At 36.5% G+C, this 18,709-nt stretch overlaps 1 protein-coding gene across 1 annotated transcript in view; it reads left to right on the top strand.

The window, feature by feature from the left end:
• The window catches only part of LOC149090059 (G protein-coupled receptor dmsr-1-like), a 32,452-nt gene extending 16,630 nt beyond the window's left edge, over positions 1-15,822 (top strand). The window contains exon 2 of the mRNA XM_089232045.1: positions 11,976-15,822. Coding sequence (XP_089088171.1) covers positions 12,241-13,377 — 1,137 coding nt within the window. The 5' untranslated portion in view covers positions 11,976-12,240 and the 3' untranslated portion in view covers positions 13,378-15,822. The remainder of the gene's footprint in view (positions 1-11,975) is intronic.
• Positions 15,823-18,709: the final 2,887 nt, after the last annotated feature.

Below are 18,709 nucleotides of genomic sequence, written 5' to 3'. Positions count from 1 at the left end.
CAAGTCAATCCATGGGACCCTATACTAAATCCAAAGCTTCTTCCGTCTACCTGGACCCTTCCATCGTCCACTGGGTGGGAGGGGGGTGGGGTGATATTATAGTATACATAGTATAATATAGTGATATTATAAATCACGTCCGGGTCATCACGTTTGGTCTCCTGGCTGTGTTGGCCGATAACCCATATCTGACTGTACACTCTAATTATGAGACGACTTGTCAACAATTATAACATGAATTTATTTACAAAAATTCACACGCACGAAAAAGACATCGACATCTATACACTGGCATGCAACTGTATTTTTTTTTCTTCTTTCAGTCACTAGGCAAGCGTAATCTGCTTAGTCACTTTAAACGCCAATCGTTGGCGAAACTTCACCACAATATTGCCCATTTAGTGAAGAAACACTGAGCTAGAAGCTAGCACTGTGCTTCCCTGGTGGCTTATAAATTGAAAAATTTGAAGTTCTTAATGCGCATTATATACCACTGCATATTATCTGCAGCTTTTCTTTTTCTCCAAGGATGGAATAGATAAGAGTATTTTAAGGAATTTAAAATTACAATTACTTTTTTTTATATATATTCAAAAAATGGCGTATGGATGCGCGAGCAGAAAAGTCAATATTTTTCTACAAAACAAAAGCTCGAGACCAACCACCTCTTCCGTTCCCTAAAATTTCATTATTGATGAATGAAACTCGCATCTGCTGATTATACGGAAGAAGGCACGGAAGTATCATGGACAGATTTAATTAAAACAGATCCAACGATATGAACCACGATGGATTCCCTTTGAATAAATCCGCGGGTTTTGGTACCATCCTCGTCGTATGCAGGGTGATTCTAAATTCATGGGACAAACTTTAAGAGGTGATATGAGACATTTAAACAAGTATTTTTGGTCATATAATATGTGATCGAATCGCAACTGCAAAGGCGGTAGTTAGATAGAACCGCTCACAAACCCGGACTGATGCAAAGCACCTTACTTCCGTTACCTCAAAAGAGGCAGAGTTGTGTCGGAAAAGTTAGCAAAAATTTAGAGTGTTGGCTCCCCTTGTTTCGAATCACTGCGTCGTTCTCCCCATGAAGACAGCCAATTCGATACAACGTACAAGACATTTGACTGAAATGGACAGCTGAACCAATTGACTAGGGAGAAAAATTTCACGTGCGCCCAGTGGCACATAAGGGCCGGAGACCGTAGCCAAGGATTTCGAAAGAAGTGTGGGAAAGACTTGTGGGTAAAAAGAAGCTGGCATGTTGAAGTAGGAGAGATTTGAGAATGGTCTAAAGACACAACATATACAAAATATATACACAGCACGCCTCCACTATGACGGGAAACGAAGAAACAAAGCCTCCGTCCACAGTGCCTTGCAGTGCTGTTGAGCACTCTCCAAAAAAACCGCCTACCGTCTTTGCTGTTGTGACTCGACCACGCATTCTATGACCAAAATGCTTCTTTAGGTGTCTTATAACACTTCTTAAAGTTTGTCCCATGAATTTAGAATGACCCTGTAGTACCGTAACGGAAACATGCAACACACATCCTTCTTTTTTTTAAAGCGCGCGATAAGTATATAAACAGTAGTGTCTATCGATAGATCTGGTTTAGACGAATCTGACGATACACGAGTTTGTTCAAAAAGTATCCGACCATAATTTTTGCTCTTAAACCAATGAATCTAGAGAGATCTGATTTGATGTACTCATATGTAATCAATTCTGGTTCACATGCTTGAATTCTTTCCTGCTTGCAGAAAGTGCCAGTCACCGGCAGACAGCCGATGAGTGAGGATGAGCGCCCTCGTAGTTTTGGTTTTTGACAAAATGGTATAAAAACCTGAACAACGCAACTGCGTTAATCGTGATGGAGTTGTCAATAGAAACGCAGAACCACTTGTAGTACAACTTGGTGATGGATTTTGCTATGTAGTGCGTACTTTAGCATGTCCCATGCGATATCCTGATGGAGTTCCGTCAGCTCGATCATAAGCAGCTTTGGCATGAACTTCGCGAGAGATTTTCTTGAAGCCCGAATCGTAAGCCAAAATGGGATGAACGGATCCAATGCTGATGTTCGCCACGTCTGTGACTCGTGAAGTTCTCGTGATTCGAAAATCGTGCATCACTGGAGTCCTCACTTACTAAATGACGAACTCAGACTTACTCCAAATTTTACACACTTCTTCCTTATGACCTATTCAACTATAGCACAGCTAAACGTCCATTTATAAATACGTCAATATTTTTACTGCATAAAAAAATTATTTAATTAGTTAAAAGAACCAAAAAGTTGTCGTTTGCGTGTGTGGTTCCATTTTTTTTTCTCTCGTATGCCATTGGACACATCCTAAAATGCATGCTTATAAATGTTAGTGTTTGTGTTTGGAAGAAGCAAAATAAAATATGTGAATAGATTTCATCAAAATACGTAGTGAACAATAGTAAATTCTCGGCAACGGGATAAGTCTGGTGGTAGAGTTCTAGCGTTCGTTCATTCAGACGTCCCAATCAAGCAAAAGCCTATACCGATAAATTTTTGTGTTCCGTAAGAACATACTTTAATAATAATACGTAATAATGTAATAAACCTCCCTTGTCAATTCAGAAATGCTGTTACCGTAGTATTATATAATTCACTCTAAGGTAAAGAGAGGTGTAATTTTTCCCCCCGTATCACTGTTTATAAAATTTGCAATTAATTGTTGAGAATTGGCACTGCTTTTAGAGGTTTGACTAGAAGTTGGTTTGGTTTTGTCTTATTGAGATCTGTCCACTAATAATAGCGTCCAAACTTACCTCTATATTGGCCAAAAGCATCACCGAACCAAGAAAATTAAACAAATAAAAAGGTAAAAATAATCCTTGAATATTTTGAACAACTGTTCAAAAATACCCAACTTTCCTGCAGAGAAATAGTGAGGAAAAGCCCTGAAAACACAACCTCAGAGATCAAAACAAAATACACCGCGTTATTGTCTGAATTTTTCCCGGGAACGCAATCAATACATGCCCTCAAGAAACACGAAAAGTACACGAATTCAGCGCATAGAGATTCATAAAAAAAAAAGTTCTAGGGAAACGATAAGAATTTTCTTTTTGACGTATTAAAGCGAACTTTGAGCTTTTTCGGGGATAACAACAACAACAACATTTTGTTCATACTGGTGAACTCTTCTCCTGGCCATTTCCATTTTTTTTCTCACCTCATTTCCCATTTCCTTTGGTATTTTTCCCCATTTTACCTCTCGGTAAAAGAACCTGCGAAACTATTTCTGTTCAGAATTCCTTCCCTAACTGGCGGCAACATCTGGTACGATATATCCTCCGAATTACTTTACGAGTATTACACAGAGATGGGCGGTGAAATCTCTGGTGGGCCAAAATGTTATTATAGATATGTATGAAATGCGCTATAAAGTCGATGCTATCGTATCTGGATATAAGATCATTGTAAATCAGGTATATACATGTGTGTGTGTGGGTGTTATACCTAAAAAGGCTAGTGTAACATACACATGGACTTACAATAAGTTAACCTAGTATCTCAGAAAACGCTGAGTAAAAAAAGAGTGATATTTGATTCGCTCGAGCAGCAGATTTTACTCTTCCAAAATTTGAACTTTGAGTATCTTGAGCACTTGAAGTTTTTGAAATTAACAATTTTTCTCTCTCTGCTCTCGCTATAAAGTTTGTTATTGATCTTAATCCTTCAAGAGGTTCCTTATCTTTTTAACATGGTGGAAAACTTTCTTATGTAGAACTATTATTTAAAATAACATTCATCCATTGGTTTATTTGAAATTTTCACCACATATATTTGAGATTTTGTTTGCTATTTTAAGCCAGTACAAAATTTTACATATCTTTAATACTTAATTTTTTACAAACTTTCAAAAAAATGCATTAGAATCAGTTTGCGTCCATGATAAAGTTGCATGAAATAACTAATTAAATAAAAAATGATTCAAACTAAATAAAACTGTTCGGTTTATAAAATGCTGAAAATGATTGAGATTTTATTGACTCAATTTTATTCAAAATTGAATTTTTAAATTTAAAAATTTTTGAAAATTAAAAAAAAAAATTACAACTTAATTATTTATGAATGGATCTCAAATCTTCTTCGTCATTTCATGAAGTAAATAGTTTCCTTTATTTGAATTAATTTTTATTCAATATTTGTTATTTTATGATGCGCGCAAGCTGTTCTCATTGAAATTTTTTTCAAAATTTGTAAAATAAATACGTATTAAAGGTGTGTAAAATTTTGTACTGCAATAGGATTGAATAGGCTATACAACTGAGTATATGTGGTGAAAAAATTTGAAATAAATCAATGAATATATATATATATATATATATATATATATATATATATATATATATATATATATATATATATATATATATATATATATATATAATATTTTTAATAATATTTCTACATAAGAAAGTTTTTACCATGATAAAAAGTAGGAGACCCCCTTAAGCGGTTTTTAAAATCTCACTGATCCGCATTACAACTGCCACCGTGGAAGTGGAAATTACTAAACCCTCTATAAAATGCTGCACTTTTTTTAGAAGAATATATATACATATATACTGTATTTTTTTGGATTTTGTGGAGGTGATAGCGTGTAGGTGATTCCTTCTCCCTGACAATTCCGAGAATAATATTTTAAAAAAGCAACCGAGAAAAAGAAAAAAAGCCTGCCAGAGATCGTCCTTACCGAAATTATGGGGTTTTAAAGAAGTGAGATACAGTCAGCTCTCTTAAATGGATTACGGGTATCCCGCTTATATTCGAACAAAATCCTCCAAATTCTTCCATGCACACAATGTTAATCTGTTTTGCTTAATTAAATAAGATAAACATTTTTCACTGCTTAATCTCACATTGATTCACACGCCAAATGTTAACGCACACCAACCACGAAATTACTAAACCCTCTATAAAATGCTACACTTTTTTTAGAAGATAACCATAAGAAGATAACCAATAAACCATATGTATAGTATATTTTTATTGAATAAAATATGAAATTAATGGCATATGTTGCCAAACTGAGACACAAAAACTTGAGAACAGGTGATGGCGTTAAGGACAAGATCCACGGGGACAGGTGTTAATAGAGGACAACAGGGAAACTAAAACCCCAAGATGCCTGAGGGGCTATGTGACGCGGGCGGTGGATTCATCTTTTGTTGTACCCCAGATGTGGGGCACAAATCTCCTTTGGTTGTTCTTTTGTTGATGTAACATTTTTATATGGAGGAATAAAAAAAATATATCAAAGTTTTTTCGCATATCTAATTATGTTATTTTTGTTCTCTGCTAAGTCCATAAAGGGCACTAACTTTTGCAATAAGAGTAAAAAAAATTGTATAATCGTTGTAATTCAATATAATTTTCATTCAATTTGACGTTTGATTTATTCCAGAAGCTTCATTAATACTGATTCTTTTCCGTTTTCAATATAAAAATGTACTAACGGTGTTAAACAGCAATTGAATTGTTTCCCCCCCCCCACCCGATAATCGAATACGCCCCGCTTAATCGGATATTGTGTGCTGCAATCATTGATATCAGTTTAAGCGGGGCCGACTGCTTCGTGTAATTACCGAAACACAAAGTGTCAAGTTAGGTGAGATATTTCGTCTTTGCCGCTGAGAGGGTTGAGCAAATTCGAATATAAGATTGGCTATGTATTGAAGAGTAAAATAATTCGAGAAATGGGAACGAAATGATTGGACAACCTTCAGATTTTTCAATATTGAATCGCTTTGCCCCACATTTCATTAAAAATATGTGTTTTGTTGTGCCAAGCAATATGTCGATCAAACGTAACTTGTTCGTTCAAGTGCGTTTATCAAAACGTACAAAAGGCTATATCTGAAAACAGAATTAAGCATAGCCATCTGTAATAAGGTTCATCAGATCATATATTTTATTCACAATAAATAACAATCAAATTTTTCGAAAATTAGAGTTTTTACAACTTCGAATTTAATTTGCGTTCACTGAACCTCACCTTTAATCATTGACGATAAATGCTGCAAACTTCAAAAACAAATATCTCCGTGAATATTGCATTTAAAAAATATGCAATATTTTGTAAATGACTTCTCAGACCACATTTATAGCCCACTAATTGGAAGTTTAAGAACAAAAAAGTATCTACAAAAAGTTAATTTTTCTACTTTGTTATGTGCTGACCCCTTGTGAAATCAAAGGCATTTCAAGTAACCAGACGTCGTTTGAAAACTTTTTTAATTGAAAGTATGGCTCTCTAAAGTCAACGGTTGCAGAGATATCCACTAGGCAAACATTTTGGGACAGCCTGTAATTGTATATATCCCCCCCCCCATTGTGAGAAACTCTCCTCTTCACCATATAAGTAATTAGTGAAATTTCTTAAGGCAATAAACTCTAAATCACGCCCCCGAGGGTGTGAGTTATAACGCAATTGCATCACAGATAACACAGAATGCTTCCAAGTCCTGTTGTAACGACTGTTATACGATCCTCCCACTGCTGTCTCAACTTCAGCAAATCAATATCCTTTATTGTATGGATTTCATCGAACACAGGGTAAGGGATCGAAAACGACCCTATCTGATGGAGTCCATACCCACTCCACACTTCTCACATGCGAAACAAAAAGCCAGCTTTCCCTCTATCTTGAAGTTGTTTTTTTGCTGCCTTCCTGGGAAGAGCCATCAATTTTTATTGCATCTCAATACCGAACAAGTTCCACATACTTTATCATTTTCTCGCTACCTAACAAGATAATAAATAGCCGTTGTTTCACGCTTTGGTTTTCTTAACATTGGTTTGCTTTTTCTTTTTTCAGGAGTGATTCAGAAAAAGATATAGGATACCATTAGGGTGGATATCTGTTGACTCTTCTCGATTAGATTTAGTTTGGCTAGAAATACAGTCCATCTAATATTTATTCATGGAATTTTTTAGTGCAATTCGGGTGACGTTATTTTGGATGCAATTCATTTTCAATTCTCATGGTCTTTCGAAATTTACTTCAGATACTGCAAGACCTGAACAAATGTTATATGGTTTTGAAATGACTAGATTAGATCGAGAAATTGAATTGTATTTAAATACGAGGTGGGCATGAAATAAGTTGTCGTGTTCTGACCATTCTGCAGCTGTAACCAATGGCCGGATAAGGGAAAGAATTTTTCTGGATATTATGCCGAGGTGAACTCGGAAAGTCAAGTCAACTTGTCTCAACCAGGCATCTAATTCAGTCGTCTTGCACGTCAGGCAGGCGCGCTATCCGTATGCACCACAGGAGACACGATCGTTCCTTCTTTATTTACGCACGTGGGCGTAATGCAAGAAGTAGACACTCAGTAACCTCCCTTAACATCAGCAAATGGCTCCCAGGTGGCGCAGTAGCGAGAGTGAGATGGTTCCGTATACGTATAGCGCGCTTGCTTGGTTTGCAATGGACTGGGTTCGATTCCCGGTGGAGACCAGTAGACTTTACTTTCCGAGTTCAACTCGGCGTACAATCCAGAAAAAAATCTTCGGACTTAAAAAAAAAATCAAAAACATCTAAATAAATGGATAGCTACCAAACTTCATACACAAACAAGGTTTTCACGAAAACAAATTATAAAACAATATCTGATTATTCGTTAGAATTTTATTAATTTTTTTAAAGTTTCAAAAGAAAGAAAAATTTCAAAAATCTGAATTCATCGTTTTTCTTTCAATGTTTCCCATTGGATAATTGCTAAATCTGAGGTTCATTCTACTAGCACATGCCAAATAAACATTTCTGCTGTGGTAGCAAAATGGTAGCAATTGCAAAAAAGTTCTGAACACGTGACTTATTTTATTCTCACCTTGTGTATATAAATATTTATTCTATTTCGTTTTTGATATAAATGTAATTCATTTATACACAATATCAGTAAGAGAATTAATTATTTAAATCCAAAATTAAAAATTTCCCCGGTGCCATTTCCTATGTGATGAATCAACTAATTTCGAGTAATAAAAGGTCATGTTTTTCACTTCTTTTAGCTCTTTTCTCATGTTAATAACAAAATTTTAATTTCAAATTGTACGGTATTCGATTGATGGGAGTTCTGAAAATTGAACTTTGGATGAAGACGTAGGAAAAAAAATATTTAAATATACCAAAAAAGTTCAAGAACATAATAAAATGTTTGCGCATTAGAAAATAATACTTTTTTTTTTTTTGCGTGCGTCCCAATGATTAAATTTTTTTTTCCGAGTGTTATCTGAAATTCCATATACACATGAAGAAATAACAAGTAATTCAAAGAATTTTTTGAAATTACTAATATTACTTTTTCGCTATTATTCAGTTTCCGAATTATTTTTACTGCCGCTAGAAAATACTTTCTTTTAAGATGTTAAAAGAAAATTTTATGATTAAATTGAATGACTAAGCAATATCATGAGAAGGAAACTTCTCTTTTCATCTTTAGCGAAGCATCACCGTATAATTTTCTATTATCTCTTTTTTTTCTTCTTTTTTTTCCAAAAGACCATGATAAGAGTACGTTGTGTTATGAAAAATGTCAAAATGTCATGTGCCGATGGCTGCTGAGTTCGACAGGCTATTGAAAGCCCATCGCAAATTTTTAAGACAGAGATAAAATATAGGATGATCAAAAAGTCGCAATACTATTGAAAACTCAATAGCTTTATAAATATGTACAATACAAAGATGCGGTTCTCACAGATATGCTTAGAGACATCTAGAATTTTATTTTTCATAACAATAAAAAAAATCTGAATAGGTAAATTTTTGTTCAATAGATAATGCTATTGTATAGGGTCAAAAAGTACCTAACGCATATCATAAGCAAATGATTTATGCTGTGTACCGTAATCTCACGCATTAGCCGTCATACCGGGAAACAGTGAGAAGACCGAGAAGACCAGCGTGTTGGGAATATCCGTATTTTCCAGCATGCCGGGAAATTCAAGTAAATTTTAATTCCAGAAAATTTCAGTCCACTGTTGCTGAAAAGATTCGATTCATTCAATATATGTAAAAAAGAAAACAATAAGATTCCTATAATGTAATTGATTTGATTTTTTTTGCTTTTTGTATACTATAAAGTTAGACATCTTACACATACATACGTGTATACGTCTTATGCACTAATATATTTTTCTAAACCCTTAAAAACATATTTGGTATTTTCTAGTATTTTGCATCAAAAGTTAGACACCAAAGAGTTTATTATTTCTTACTCTCGCTGAGAAATATGAAAAATTAATTATTTTCACATATTTACTAAATAATTCTACGGTATCTTGATACGGAATATACTTTACATCGGAGTTGTAATAACCCTCCTGTTCTCACTTAACTGATTTCTATATTTTCGCGAGCAGTTCGGTGTCTGATGAACACTATCGAGATAACACCCTTCAACCACATCTACTGCTGTAATAGATCATGTTATCAAGTTCACGAAAGAAAAATAGAAGAGCTCAAGCACCTGCGTTCTTGAGCATTACGTTAATCTGAAAAAATAACTTATATGTAATATTACTGAGATCTCTCCCCACTCGACTGCAGTGTGTGAGATACATGGTTTTAAAACGCTTAACTGTTCTTAATGACACTCCCAAAGCCTCGGGATTGCGGACTCCTCAAAATCAAATGCAGCTCAATATCAGTATGTGTCAGGGCTAGAAAAACAGCAAAAAAAATCTAAGAGCCAGAAAAAAAAATAGGTGCCAAAAATTTTTTTTTATCAGAAGAAAAATGACCAAAATAATAGTTCTTTTGACTTTTTCGGCGCATAGTGACCCTGTTTCATGTTGGGAGTTATGCTGGTACGAATTCCAAACATTTTCTACTGCTTTCAGCCTACAATTTATTAGCTACACAAATAAACTTTTTGGCGCCAATACTAATTTTTAGTCGTCACGGTGACCTAGCTTCTGGGACTTGTCTAGCCCTACTATAATATTTTATTTAGTTATTTATTTACAATTACCCCAAAAGTCACGAAATGCACTTGCACTGGAAAAGTAATAATTATATAAAATAATATTGAATAAATAATAAAAAATAGTTAGAAATAATAGTCAGAAGGGAAAACATTTCTCATACGGAGAAAGGTCGAGAAATTGAAGCCTCTCGCAATAAGACCAGCCACTTGTGTTTGTTTGGTAAAGGACCTCTGTGGCTTTTCGAGGAACTTTATATCCTTAGTTTTGTAAGAGCGCCATACTTGCAAACAGAACTTCACAGTCGGGGGAACGTACACACAGAAAACATATGACAACGAATGCGCTTCACACTTGCGGTATGCCGTATGCGGTATGCTGTGTGAAATTCTGTTAGCTTTGCAGAGACTATGCCATGATAAGGATCATTAAAATCCAGGATGCGGCTCATTGCAATACCTAAATCCACGCATGTATCCAATTGCTGTAACGTTTCTTTACCTAGTTGATAATATTCAGGATCGGTTCGTCTGCTTAAATGCATTGATTCGCTTTTTGATGTTGAAATGGAGAGTTTATACTTTTATTATGTCTGTTACGCAGTTATGAAGCCTTAATTTCTTTGTTATTCCATGTGCTTTTTTGGTTAACCCTAGGAATTGTGTAAGTTGCAATGCGTATGTGAAGATTATAAAATTTAGCTCTTCTTTTAAAGTCAACACGGACAAGAAAAACAAAGTATTTCATAAATTTTTCACGCAACACGCGTGGGAAATAATAAGAAACTTTTTAACTGAATTAAGAATTTATGTACACAAGATATATATATTCATTATATAATGCCTATAAGTTAAAGAAAGAATTCCAATAGTGATGTTCTTTTGTCAGTTTCTTTTTAATAATCGGGCGTATTGAAAGCAGTGATGTGATAAATAGAAAAATAGGTTTATTGATGCGTATAAAGTGATTGTGGTGATAGCGATCGATACTTTCCCCTAAGTTTTTATCTGTTCAATGAAATCAATGGAAGAAGAATTTTAAAAATGTGAAATATATGCACGGTGATTACTTAATTTTCTTTGTCGCATTTTACTAGTGAACCGTTGATTCTAGAGGAATACTTCCAATTAGAAAAAATTGAGTTTGACTTAGAAAAAAGTGTTTGACCGTGTGGAACTCGCATACGTCATTCATGTTGCAAGGGGGATTGTATAGCTACTGAAATAATAAACTTTTTATGCTGACACACCCTGATCTCAAAACCCAATTAAAAATTGTTTCCCTGTCTATACTAAGGGCGATAAAAAAAATTCTACGTTTCTAAGTGTAATATTCGCAGAGATATTTCAAAAGCAAATTCAAAGCAATTCAAAAATCGGAAGAAAGTTAGGAAAGAACATCATCAATCAGGGAAAGAAGAGTTGTCCGTTTGTTTTTATGATGTTTTTTTCCCCCAACTTTTTCCTCCGTTTTTTGAAAAAATTATATCTTTGAATATTGCACTTAAAAACGTGGACTATCCTTTGCTGGCTTCAAGCCGTTTTCGAAGGAGTAGAATTTTTGTGCCGTGTGCAACGTGAAAACGCTGATTGGTTCAAAACCGGAAATTCAGGTTTCTTGACGAATCAGCGTTTTGCGCGTGATGCAAAAACCTGCTTCTAGGAAAATCCGACTTTAGGAGAGACAATGCAACAACTTTCTCATTGTGTTTTTAAGGACAGGGTGTTGAACAACCCCTTGCAGCATGAATGACGTATCTGAGTTATACAAGTTTTTTGGACAATTTTTCTAATTGGAAGTATGCGTCTAACATCAACGATTCGCCAAGAGGAATTAAGTAATCACCCTGTATATGAGCGAAGCTTCAATTACCACACACAAGTGAAAACACGTGTCATAAGTGACTTATGAGTCTGTTCGGATTTATCGAGTGTTTATTTCATGATAAAAGTTTTTCGATTAACTTATATATCAATTTTTATTTCATTTCAGGTTGGTGACCTGCACTGCCGTATGATCTCCATCATTTCTTTCCGATATTACTTTTGAATTATTACTTCCTGCTGCTTTGTTGCCTTCCAAAGATAATTGTTTTACACCGTAATAGCAGATTGATATCAATGAAACTGGTTGTTCTTCCATATTAGTTTTCGAATAGTATGTTTGATCTGAACTTTCCACCGCATACTGAAGTGAATAACCATCAAAAGAATGAACTTTGATTCAGATTTGTCAATTTCACCTCGATATCGTCAAGATGAATGTTAGTTTCATGCAAATGTTTCTGAACGAGACCACCGATCTCGGTAACAACAGTTTCTGGAGCGTGAACGGGAGCTTCGGTGACGTTTCGTATACGTACGATGACCCTTATTACGGGAGTTACTTGTCGGTCCTGAAGGGCTTATATCTTCCACTCCATGGCTATATAACTCTGGCAGTATGCGTATTCGGAATCACTGCAAATATCCTCAACATCATAGTACTCACGAGAAAAAATATGGTGTCACCGACCAATGCGATATTGACTGGACTGGCCGTAGCTGACATGATGGTCATGTTCTCTTACGTTCCGTTCGCTTTCCATAACTACATAAGGACCGACCTAGACTACCAAGATAAGTTTTCGTACGGTTGGGCTGTGTTTACGTTATTCCACGCGCACTTCACCGTCGTCAACCACACAATATCGATATGGCTGACTGTCACGGTTGCCATATGGCGTTTCCTCGCCGTGAGCTTCCCTGCCAGTACCGTGAATCTGTGCGCAATGCCTCGAGCAAAATGCGCCATATTGTCCACGTACATATGCTGCACGGTTATATGCATACCGGAATATCTCACGTTCACCGTCATCAGCGAGTTCACGGACGACGGCCACATCATGTACAGGGTCAGTTTCAGCGAGATAGCGCAAAGACATGAGAACCTGCTCGAGAAAATCAACTTCTGGTTCTTCAGCGTGATCACGAAGCTCGTCCCGTGCGTCGCACTGACGGGACTCAGTCTGGGCTTGATCCGGGTGCTTTACGAAGCGAACCTCAGACGCCAGCGTCTCAAGAACAGAACCGAGAGCGACTCGACTCACGACAGGACCACGCGTATGCTCCTCGCGGTGCTATGGCTCTTCCTGCTGACAGAGTTCCCGTCTGGGCTTCTGGCGCTACTTAGCGGTATTTTGGGAACCAAGTTCTTCAACAACGTGTATCTGAACTTTGGTGAGATGATGGATGCCCTTGCTCTTGTCAACAGCGCCATCAACTTCATAATATACTGCACGATGAGTAGACAGTTCAGAGACACCTTCACTCTACTCTTCATTCCCAAGATATTGACTAGAACTAGGGGTGGTGCTGAACACAATACCCATACCTTAGCCACCACGTGTGTTTAATATGGAAAAAAATGTGTTTCGTTTGACTAGTAATCAGTTCCTTAACATAACAAACCACCGAATATTGTTTTTGTAATAAAAACCCTCAAGAAAATTGAATGTGTTTATACGGTTTTGAATGCAAGCATGTCGCCGAAACTGCTCAACGTGGCATCAGCCGCTAACGCGTCTTCTGTCGCTACTTTCTATTGTCTGGTGTTGTTAGTGTTGAACTTTGGTTTTTCCCGCCGTTATAAGGGACCAGTAAGATACCTACTCTATTAAAAGAAGAGAATGAAAGTAAAATTATTCTTCCGTACTGTAAGCTATGTTCATCTGTGAAAATCGAATTTTACGCTTGTCCGAATTTTGATTGGTGGTGGAAAAGATGTGCAAGTTATACTTCATACATATCTTGTATTCCGAAGGAGTAAATAAGATTGAAGAGACGCTCTTCCGTAATCTTTTGAGAGTTGGAAAAGCAATTTCAAACGGAGTGATTCTCACGTTGGCTCGACGTAAAAGGTGCATCCCAGCGTAAAGGTATGCGAACTTGGTGAATCTATTTCGTGAATGCCAAAAATGTGCGTTTTTTTTTTCCTACCGAAGTTGGTTTTCGAAACGATCCTATAGCCTAGAATTCTTCTGCCAGGGAGCTATTGAAAAAGGCGTGGCTATTTTTCTGGGGATTCAGGTAGAATACGAATGCTTCTCTCAACTCGTAGCGGGGAGCACCCATCTTTTTTTCACCATATTTCACTTCAAATTTATGAAATCACAGAAAAAACGGTTCAGAGTGTCAAAAGATATCGCAATTTCACGGAAAATGTTTTCTATTTATAACTGTCAGGTACTTATAATTCAACTAAGATTGTTCAGACCGAGATTTTTGAAGCAAGTCATTATTCACAAACGTTATCTTGTCATGAAGACAAGTTCCATGAGCTTCAGAACTTTCAGAAAACTTAACTCTAATCATCTCTTCAATATAAGCTGATTATCCCATACAGAATTATACGTGAAAATTATCTTAATACTTCGCAATTTAGTGTATTTTAAATCAGTGACTTCCAGAAATTGAAAAATTTATCCCACTTCTTTCGCAGAAGCTTCCAAGAAAATTTGGCGTCAACTGCATGGCGAGTACCATTTGCTAGTATCTGCATGTCGGAATGAAAAAAAAAGCATTAGATATTTCGCATGAGTTAATGAAAATATGAACTCCTAGTAAATGACCATTTTGATCATAGTTCATCGATAACAATCGACTCGAAAATGTATTCAACAAGTATTTAATCACGACACTTGGTAATTAAGGAGAAACCTCTATAAATGATCACATCTATAAGCAGAGTACCTACCCCCAACAGGACCAATTTTTTTTTGGTCTAGAAGTCCCTCCTCCTCTACACCAGCCACCAGTGGTTCTTAACCAGGGTTCCATGGAACTCTCCGTTGGGGGAGGGGTCTGTGAGAAGACAATTGTCTCACTGTTTTTACATTATCATGTACTGAATATTGTTTTGGTAACGGGATCCGTGGACACAGAGGGTCCGATGACTTTATCCCACTGCCACAAAGACCTCGTGGAACACAAAAGGTTAAGAACCCCTGTTCTACACATTCGCTCAACTTTCCAAAAGGCTATATTTCTGAGGAGTGGGAGGAACACTTGCAGAAGAGATAAGTTATATTGTAATTAATTCATATTTTGGTAATCGCACTCACTGAAATACAGAAATAATAATGTTCTGGTTCATCATTTATGTAGGAAATTATCGTGAGGAACAAAACATTTCTCACCAGCCACTTGCAACGAGTTTCAAGAGAGAAAATGCATAGGGCTACTTAAATGTGTGAAAAATACCAAAGAGAGGGAGAGATCACTCAAAACCCCAGCTTCACTCGTACATCTCTGTCCATCCCAGGGTATTCTCTTAATAAATAAACTAGTGAATCCGCAGTAACAGCATAAAGGACTATATAGAGTTATTTTAGAGATTATTGCTTCGGAGTTGTTTAGTTCCTCGCTGTATCGAATTGCAGAAAATTATTCCAGTAACTTTTATAACTTGTCAAGTGAATCGTGAATATGTATTCGAGCTCAAAATTCCGACTACTCATCTAGTTTCCTCATCTTCGCTGAAAGGTCACAGTGCTCAGTTATTATGGCAGTGATGATGATTCAAGATACCATCAAAAATTATTTGTGAACCATCGCAAACTTGTATCAAAACGCAAAGACTTAAGATTAATAGTCATGGTAATTTGATCCTTCAAAGAAATATAAAATATGTGAATTATTTTTTGACTATTATATGGGGCTCACTTGAGTCTTTGCATGTCTTGTATACAAGTGTGTGATTTGAGACTGATGTTGTCTCAACGGAATGTAAGGCAAATCATTGTATTGTAAAAAAAGATGTCTTCATATGAAAATTTGACTCAATTGGAAACTAAATGTATAGTGAATGATCCATTCGAATTCGTTATATTTAATGTAAATCAAAAATCATGTATATAATGAATGTCGTTTGGTATGAATAAATGTTTTGAATGTAAAATGTTTTATTCTCTATTCAAATAGATAAAAAGACAAAATTTTCCAACATTTTCAGTTGTTACTCATACATTTGTTGTAACTCTCCCTCTCATTTTATCAGAAATGAACGAATACCAGCAAACACTAAAGTAAGTTGAACCATATTGGGCATAATCGTTCTTTCGCTGTCATCAATGATCTGTGGCAAGACCTTTGAGGTTGGAAAGGAAAAGTAAATTGATCAAATTACATTTGAAATATTGTGATTTCCAAATGCTTAGTTCAATCAATGCAAATTAATCAATTTTTTATAACAATACAAAAAAACCTGCTTTTAATGGAACCCGTATTCAGCGAAAATCTATCTTCAACGGAAAAAATCTTGGCCCGTGATTTCAATGCCTAATTAACAGATTAAAAAACCTGGATTAAACGGAACCTGTGTAAAGTGGGAAAGGAAAGGAAAATTCTATCTTCTTAACGGAAAATTTCACATAAGCACAACGAGTGTTTCGTGACAAATAATTTTTTTACCTTTGAAAACCGGACTCAACCCACTTCCCATCTCAGAGAAATGTCTAAGCATTCCCGAAAGATAGGTGTATCCGGAATTTTTTATTAAAATCAAAGAAGCATCACCTCAGACGAAGGCAACAAAACATAAAATGAATAAAAATTAAAAAAATAAATTGATACAATCACATCTTGAAACATCAGCAATCGTCAATCTGGAATCATATAACAGATAAATAAAATATAGAAACAATTTATGCCAATAGGCAATCAAAATTATAAACATGATTATAGTAAAGCCATGATTATAGTTATAGCCGAGTAAATGACACTTGATACGTTATTGTCGTCAATGGCCTAGTTTGTCTCTGTAGGTGAATGTGCTTAGATTTTCCTATTCACTGGTTACTTCTATTGACGCCGGTATGGTCGGAGATCATATTTCCTCGTAAGGTCAATCATTGGGGCTCATGCCGGGTTGAACTAGTCATCGCTCCCACCGTTCAGACGCCGCACTGCTAATCTTCATAGTATGTGTGTGATGTAGGTTGTTATCTAGGAACAATATAATCCACCGCACCCAAGCACCGTATTCCCCTTTTGAAACACAGTCGACCGTTCTCGGGGCTAACACCGAAATGAACTTTTGCCGCATATTGACAAGATGTCAGGTAATGCTATAAAGATCCAATCTCATCACAAGCACACTGGGTGTTTCCCGACTTCTTGAAACGTTCTAGATATGTTAACAATGAGCCGTGTTCAGATATCATAATCACATTCTGTTCCAAAATAGTAATATATAATGGCAAACCAACAAACGCGTTTCTACTATACCTTGTAGGCATCTTTATGGGCATTCTTGTCCAATAGATGTAGACCAAGGGATCATACAAAATGTTGAAGTGCTGTACGGAACTTTTTCATGCAATCCATGCTTGCCAATGTGGGTTCTACATCATCCACACTCAGATGAGCAAATTTTTTTCCGTACTTGTTGGTGTGGTTTTAATAAGCCATACGTGGTAAAGCAGCTGCTTTCTACGTATGGCTGCAACCTAGAAAGCAAAATAATAGCAACGTAGAACAAAAAATTATAAAAACTGCAACTTTTTTTTTTGAAAAGCAGGTTTTTCTATTGGAGAAATCAGTGCAAGGGTTAGATTTCTATATACAAATACAAATATACAAATACAACGCCACAACAGGCAAATTGCCCAACGAGGTGGCTGAACATCATGGATCCCCGAGCCCCTACCTACTACTGCTACACCACACATGCACCCCCCCCGGAACCCCCCAACGAATCGGTACATGCGGGAATGTGCGTGTACGTGTAGTGCAACCTGACGTAAAGTTTGTTTCTGTGTAATGCTTGCTATGTGTAGTGCTGTCATCTGCCCCCAGTTTTACAAACTATGAGTGAAGTGTTATGGTTGAATGATTTACCGTTGTAGGACTGTTGCTCTCTGTGGCGAGACTTTTTAACGGGGAGATCGGCTCGCATTTGCGCCTTGAAGTTGGGAACCACAGAAAACCAACTTCAGCCGACCACCACTGTGGGGTTCGAACCCGGATCCTCGCATCACGAGTCCGGCACTATAACCAAGATTAAAAACCAAGATTTAAAAAATTTTGCATGCAAGCTGCTTCCCGTGATCGTAGTGCTGAGGATTACATAAACGACAATATACATACAAACTTAACCTAACATGACAGATATTGACACACTCATTGAAAATTTTAGAAAAGTTCAAAAGAAGAGAATGAACATGAGATGAATGTCGTCATTTCGGAAGAAGAGTTTCGTGGAATGAAGTCGCTGTATTGGCCAGATTGACGGAAGTGCAGATCCATTCCTGGCCGTGACAGTGCGTCCATGTAAGTAGCTATTGAAAAATAATACAAAATGATCTGGGAGGCCAGAGTTTACTAGTTTCGCAAGTAGAGTAATATAATCGGTTTTGTCAAATGCTTTGCATACATCAAGATTCATTGCACGTGTGTATTGCAATTGAAGGCTTGTTCAACCCCTCTATGCAGCTGAGTTAGTGTAACGACTGAATATTTGTATCGTTTGTAGACCTGATGCTCTCTGAGGCGCGAGTTTTCAATGCGAAGATCGGCTCGCATTCGCACCTCGAAATTGGAAACCACAGAAAATCAACTACAGCCGACCACCACTTTGGAGATGGTGGGGTTCGAACCCGGGACCACCACAGCAGCTATTTCTTCAACACTGACTAAATCTGCCTCCGTGAATCCATTCATATCCTGTTGGCGTGGCCGACCAAGGAA

Source organism: Pholcus phalangioides, unplaced genomic scaffold (assembly GCF_987345545.1).
Source record: "Pholcus phalangioides strain wild (caught in Gottingen) unplaced genomic scaffold, Ppha-v1.0 ptg000001l_1, whole genome shotgun sequence".
In the NCBI taxonomy this organism is placed as follows: Eukaryota; Metazoa; Arthropoda; class Arachnida; order Araneae; family Pholcidae; genus Pholcus; species Pholcus phalangioides.
The sequence above is the reverse complement of the archived record's forward strand: the minus strand, read 5'-3'. Positions and strand labels throughout refer to the sequence as shown.